Source organism: Hypomesus transpacificus, chromosome 9 (genome assembly GCF_021917145.1).
Source record: "Hypomesus transpacificus isolate Combined female chromosome 9, fHypTra1, whole genome shotgun sequence".
In the NCBI taxonomy this organism is placed as follows: Eukaryota; Metazoa; Chordata; class Actinopteri; order Osmeriformes; family Osmeridae; genus Hypomesus; species Hypomesus transpacificus.
This window is the reverse complement of record NC_061068.1, coordinates 675,277-682,190: the sequence shown is the minus strand read 5'-3', so window position 1 is coordinate 682,190 and position 6,914 is coordinate 675,277. Positions and strand designations below refer to the sequence as shown.

General features: G+C 43.8%; 1 protein-coding gene across 1 annotated transcript; it reads right to left on the bottom strand.

Moving 5' to 3' along the window:
• Nucleotides 1–1,829: 1,829 nt before the first annotated feature.
• Nucleotides 1,830–5,584, bottom strand: timm17a (translocase of inner mitochondrial membrane 17 homolog A (yeast)). The gene is made up of 6 exons (XM_047026394.1): nt 5,483–5,584; nt 4,391–4,490; nt 4,112–4,175; nt 3,881–4,009; nt 3,131–3,241; nt 1,830–2,686 (listed from the first exon to the last, which is right to left on the bottom strand). Exons 1-6 carry the CDS (start codon nt 5,506–5,508, stop codon nt 2,616–2,618), a joined length of 501 nt encoding a protein of 166 aa, XP_046882350.1. The 5' UTR covers nt 5,509–5,584; the 3' UTR covers nt 1,830–2,615.
• Nucleotides 5,585–6,914: the final 1,330 nt, after the last annotated feature.

Below are 6,914 nucleotides of genomic sequence, written 5' to 3'. Positions count from 1 at the left end.
ACCCCCCCCCCCCCCCCCCCCCCCCCCCCCACCCCCCCCCCCCCCCCCCCCCCCCGGGTAAACGGTGCGCTGTAGACGTCACCTCCAACGTTTTCTTATTCCTAAAAGGGCACGGACACATTTAGCGTTTTATCATTGTACAGGGACAAAAATAATCAAAACGCGAATAAATGAAAAAGGGAACTGATAAGGTTGAGTTCATTCACAGATTAGCCTACTTAGTTCACTTATTACGTGTGAAATGACTTGACATATTGGTTCCCCATTACATTAACAGTGACAACAGCTCCGGTAGGTAGCCTATTATTAAACATTTCAGTGAATGTTTCAAAGTTCACGTCAAATGATAAAGGTGTCCACCATTTTAAAACGTATCAGTTCACCTGATTGACAACGCCTAAGGCACTACGGGTGTGTTGCTGCTGCAAATATTGCTCTTAGCCGTTGAATGTTATCTCTTACCACAAACTAATGCTTTGACATGGCAAAGGTTTACTTAGTAATAGGTCTTGCAGTATACTTTGATCCCATGGGGAAATTGGGAAAGTTTTAGCAGGCAAAAACAGGAAATATGAATATTAAAATTGGAAAACTAATACAAATTCTTTAGCCTAGCATTTAAAATTACAAGATCGATCTAATATTATACATGTGGGCTAGCAAAGACCAAAATGTTATTGATTACAGCTAGGTGAAGAGTAGGCCTGCCCATTCTTTTCAAACATTTCTGGCCCCTTATACAGTCGACTTTTATGAATTAAGACAGAATCACTGTAGTCAACGTTGTCCTTCTAAAAGTGGATGGCATTCAGACGACTACACTATGATTTTTTTTAAGCGGTTAAATCATAACGAGCGATTTCGGAAAATGTTTTCCACACACAGCATAGCCTGCCACTAACGAGGCATGAGTGGTTTATTATAGACCTACAAACAGGTGTTTGTGTTCCTCCAAGAAGTCTATAAAAGTTACGCTGACGGCACAACACCTACAACCGCAGTTAATTACTGACAACAAAAAACCGGAGTGAATTTGGAGAAGTCTTTCAGGGTAGTTATCAGGTGAGCGGCGCCCCTTAGTGGACACAAGCCGTCTGTTATAGCCATAAACCTATCCCTAAATCTAACCCTAACCTCAAATTCAGAAATTAGGGTTAGGGTTAGGAAAACGGCTGACCTTAACCCCAAGCCAACAACATGGTTGCGTTGAGGCGAGGTAGCAGAACCAAGATCAGGATTAGTTATAGCCATAACCCTATCCCTAAATCTAAACCTAAATTCAAAAACTAGGGTTAGGGTTAGGTAAACAGCTGACGAGGTAGCAGAACCAAAATCAGGATTAGTTAGGCCTATAGCAAGGACGTGCATTTGGAGGGCCTGTTGCTCTAACATGAAAAAAGCCCCCCCCCCCCCCCCCAAGCTCAAAAACGCGATCAACATTAACTCCATTATTTCAAAAAGTCACATATGGAAGGCTTTTCCCTCTCCTTCACTAGCAGTGCACTGAAGTGAGAAGACAGACAATGTCGTGTGACTGGGGGCAGAGGGCAACACTGACATTATTAGGGTGGCAAAATACAACCCAGAACTGGATGCTATTGCAATTTAATTTGATTTAACTTTACTAATGATGGGCTTTTCCTAATGACACAGCCACAAAAAAAAGTCAACCAGGGCAAATGGGCTTTTGCCCGGCCAACAATAGCTCATACCTGTGCACATCCGTGGTCTGTTCCTACAGTGATTGACGCGAGTTCATACAGATACTGATGTTAATTGATTAAGGAAACATACAATCCAACATCTAATTCCAATTAAGAACTTCAATATAAACATGGAACATTGTTTTATTCTTATATAATTCAATCTGTTATACAAATGATAATGTATATCAATCCCTTGCATGACAACTGTTGAGGTTTGAGCGAAAGATCGCTACTTTCCACTTAATTTGAATAGCTGTTTTCTTCTTCATCAAACACATCCAGTCCATCCAGCCAACAATAACAAATAAATAAACCACATAAAACTAATTGTAGGGACAGTATTTAATATTTTCTTTCTCCTTTGAAACCATTAAATAAAATGGATCATAAAAATGCCAGCCAGTTTTACTGTAATTTACAAAATGGCCAGCACAAGCAGGTTTTACCGTAAATATTAAGGCAAATAAGCAATACATATTGTATACATGCGAAAAGCCTTTTACTGTATATACACAAAGACAAATGATACATCAGATGGGTGTTGGGTGCTTGAATCAACTTTTGCCTCAACTTAATTGTCTATCCTGCAGTTCAACGTGCAGAGTGTGCATGTATGATCATAGACACTCCACACATACATACACAACTCCACAAGCCAACAAATTACAATATTGTGATCTGATCTCTTTCTAACCAATTAGGGGTCAACTAGATGTAACTGACAGGTTGAGGGCCAAAAGGCAACTCAGCACATGGTTCTGGCGTGGGGGAAACAAAGTTACTCTGTCCTCTAGTGCAGTCCATGACGTTAGGAGCAACTGCAGCTGCTTGTTGTGTAGTTCTCTTGTCCCTTTCCCCAGTGTAACGTCTGCAAGGAATTCAAAAGGCCTAGTGGACGAGAGAGTCCTCTCACTGGTACTGCCGGTAGTCTCCGAAGGATGGGGCTGGCATGGGGGCGGGTTCCTCAGCAAACTGGGGCCCTGGAGGGGAGGGGGAGATGAAACGTGTTTATCACACTGGTCAGCCATAAATCCTTCCAGTGCTCTGACACAGTTGTGATCAGTCTATGTCTCTCCATAGTATTAATTAGCAAATGCAAGGCTTTAGGCATTTAAAAATGAGCACTCACACAAGCATACCATGTGACCCTGTGTCTCACAAAGCACCCCACTGCCCCCCACCAGCCTGATCCCAGGCTCAAATCCCAAATGATTATCATGGTAATGATTATCATTATTATATGGTAGTGCAGCTATCAGGGACCAAGCTGAAGCCATTGGCATCTATGACAACTCAGATCAAGAGGCCCCAGCACAGAGCTGCACCAGGGAGACACAGATCAATAGGCCCCAGCACAGAGCTGCACCAATGGGACACAGATCAAAAGGCCTCAGCACAGAGCTGCACCAGGGGGACACACGTACCAGTAGGAAACTGCGATGAAGCGAATCTTGTGAGCAAGATGCCGGCACCTTCTATCAAAGCCAGCAGTATGCCTCCCATCGCTGCAGAGCCCACCATGGCCACTGGGCCATCTGCCAGGACAGAAGAAGACAGCACATGAGTATAGCATGAACTGACAGCAGAAGAAGAAACACATTAGATGAACTTAAGTGAAGACGTTATTAAATGTACTTTGAAAGTAGAGTAGAACATGAATAAATAGAGGATCAGTGATGCCATTACAAAATCACTGGTCACAGCTGAAATAAGAGTGTTGACAGACAGGTGATCACTGTGTTTATGTTATATTACCACCAGTCTACAGATAAACAGACTAGTATAGACACAGATTCAGACACTGATTCAGAGAAACAGTGAGAGTCACAGAGAGAGGGAGAGAGAAGCAGAAAGTGTGATACGGAGAGTGAGTGAGAGAGGCAAAAGGAGTGATACGGAGAGAGACAGAGTGAGACAGAGAGAGACAGAGTGATACAGAGAGAGACAGAGAGAGGGGGGCGCTGAGTAAGACAGACAGCATAAGAAGCAAAGTAAGACAAGTTAAGAGAGACAGAGTAAGAGAGAGAGAGACAGTGTGTGAGAGACCAACAAAGCCACAGAGAGAGAGAGAGAGAGAGAGAGAGAGAGAGAGAGAGAGAGAGAGAGAGAGAGAGAGAGAGAGAGAAGACCCATCCTCCCCAGCAGGCTGCTGCCAGGCGGGATCCAGTACTCACTCCTGGCTGCCAGGATAGCTCCAGTCATGGCCCCACTGGTAATGGAGTTCCAGGGGTCCTCCTTCCCTCTCACCTTCACCAGGCCACAGTCGATCATGGAGAACAGCCCACCCCATACTGCAAAGCTGCCTGCCACGCAAACACCACGACACATCACACACAGCTACCTAGTAAACAACCTTCTGAATCCATACCAAGACGATCACATTATTCAGAGTGTAACCTGCTTACCTCCTAACTGTGGGGCTCTGGTTTTGATGGCCGTCATGCTACCTTTCAATCTGTGGTTCATCCCCTGGAAGAAAAGAGAGGGTTAGAGGGTAGGCTTACTAGGCTACAGTCCCCAATCCCTGCATCTCTCTCTGGCGCTCTGTACCACCCACCAGGACGCTAATCAACAGTCATGACATTTGTGAGCGGTGGAGAGGAAATGCAGGATGACTTCATCGGGTAAGAACATTGTTTCAGGCTGACTGGAGCATGGAGCATTAGCGGTGTTGCTAGACTTACTGCCGGTGAATTTCTGAAGCCCTTTACTGCCTGGAAGATACCTCCACCGATGGCTCCCATGGTGAAAGCACCCCCACAGTCATCCACTATCCTCCATGGGCTAAATAAATCAAGTTCAGATCAAATGTTTACATTTTCTGCAGTTCAATAACAATCACTGGTATTGATTTTTTTTTTTTTATGTACTTCCGTTTACAAGTCAAAAGTTGATAGAAATGACGTATAATTTCGTTGTATATAATAATGTATACGTAATATAGCTAGTGTTATGATTAGATACTTTATGTGTATTTAACTACGGCCATAAGAACATGTCAACCACGTAGAGTTTGAGAAACTTCCACTGACCACCTGGTTTGTTATCTCTGTTCATCAAAACTAAGTGAAGGGCTGACTGATGACAGCTAATGATCAGGTATGCTAAGCTAACATTAGCTAAATTGGATGTTTAGGCAGGCGCTTCTGACCATAAGATGGTAAGAAACTGGTGAAAACGGCTCGTGGCCATAAACAGATAGACAACAAAACATTTGAGACAGCGTGGCTAGATATCAAATCCAACATTATGGGAACTGAGCAGTAGATAAGTTAGTCTATAACTGAAAACTAGAGTCAGACAAGAGCCTTCTAGAAGTATAACTCGCTCGATGGCTTCTTGCAACAAAATCGATACTTCCGGCGGACTGGTATAATTTATTAAACGTAGGAAAGTGTAGTCTAACTTAAAACTATTGTCCGTGAGTAAACATGTCTGTCGTAAAAACATTCACGTCCTAATAAGCATAGACGATTGCTTAACAAGGTCACTAGCTAGCAGCGTGAGCTAGCAGCGAAGGGCATCTCTGGGCCGGGTACAGCAGGCACACGCTGCTGCTAGTAGTAGCAGGCAGGATAGCTTGGCAGCCAGGACGAGTTAGCTTTAAAGCTAGCCGGTTAGCTAGCTAACTAAAACGACCTGCCAGGACGAGGGAGAGAATGATAACGATGTTGGTTTGAAAAAAACAACGAATCAATTCTATGGGATTGTGAATCGTGTTTAACTCCTTTAACTGACTTGACTGTAGCGTTAATACAATATTTGTTAAGGCTTACCATGGTTCCCTGGCATATTCCTCCATTTTGTTCTTTCACTGTTCCTTCTTCCCCTGACGTAACATGCTTGAGCAACACTTTACGTGATGACGTATTGACATCCAAAGCGTTTCTTGTATATAATAAATAATGATTATGAAACTTTTTTTTTTTTTTTACACTTCAACAAATCCATCTGTGCAATCAACTATATATCACAAAAACACAGAAGGTACCTAAAGCTTTCGAGAAAAAAAAGACAATGAAAAGTATTGACTTGAAATGCGTGAGGTTTTGAGAAGTACAATTTCTCCACGTGTTTAGAAAAGAAAACACAAAAATAAAGTGATAAAAATGATATTCAACCCCTGCCCCTACCACTCCCACCCCCTTTCTCTTCATCTCTCTCTCTCTCTCTCTCTCTCTCTCTCTCTCTCTCTCTCTCTCTCTCTCTCTCTCTCTCTCTCTCTCTCTCTCTCTCTCTCTCTCCCTATCCCTCTCTCCTTCTCCTTTCTCTCTCTCTCCCTTTCTCTCTCTCTCTCCTTCTTTCTTCCTCCCTCCCTCCCTCCCTCCCTCCCTCCCTCCCTCCCTCTCCCTCTCTCTCCTCTCTCTCTCTCTCTCTCTCTCTCTCTCTCTCTCTCTCTCTCTCTCTCTCTCTCTCACACTCTCTCTCCTTCTTTCTCCCTCTCTCTCCCTCCTCCCTTTCCCTTTCTCGCTCTCTCTCTGTCTAAAGATCGTTCTGAGTTCTTGGTCAGAGCCAGACAGACTCCTGGCACCCTTCCCATTATTAGGAACAGGAAAGGAATGAATTGCAGCGCAAGTCTTCATCGAGAAATGACCAAATATAGGCATTTGCAGATGCAGAGTCTGAGGCTGAGCCGAAGAAAACATAAACGACCCTGGCTGTTGGTGTTCCACTTGTTCCCCCGAAGGCTCCAACGCTTTTCAAAAGCCTTGAACAAGATGTATCTTAGTTCAACAACGATACGTAAACACACACCACTCTCATCTCCGGTTGCACTCTGAAGCTTGGCCTCCTAAAAGCAAACCTTATAAACTCGCACGCACTCTCAAGGGACGACATCTTTTTATTTGTTGCAAATTAGCTTTTTTGTGTCCCCAAATGTGGATCTTTATAACAATGGTCTTTGCATAAATTACCAGTTATGTTCATAGTGATTGCTGGGACTAAACAGCCAGCCTAGTTACCTAAGGCTGATCACTATGCTGAGAGACAAACCCGATCGATTAGTTAGCAAGTAGCTAGCAATAACCTATTAACCAGCCATCAACCAGCTGTCTACTACTTATCAACTAGCTGTTCATCCTCTCTGAACCTCCATGGCACGTAAGATTCCACAGTAGCATCATTCTGCTGACTTTGCCGACTCTGACCTAGCCTAACCATGACCCTACACCTCACTCTGACCTAGCCTAACCCTGACCCTACACC

What these genes read in the sequence shown, in the direction of transcription:
- timm17a (XM_047026394.1), bottom strand. Translation starts at nt 5,508, where the DNA reads ATGGAGGAATATGCCAGGGAACCATG. An exon ending in GAATATGCCAGGGAACCATG is followed by an intron (nt 4,491 to 5,482) that starts GTAAGCCTTAAC and finishes TGATTTATTTAG; the next exon opens with CCCATGGAGGATAGTGGATG. An exon ending in CAGAGCCCCACAGTTAGGAG is followed by an intron (nt 4,010 to 4,111) that starts GTAAGCAGGTTA and finishes TTTGCGTGGCAG; the next exon opens with GCAGCTTTGCAGTATGGGGT.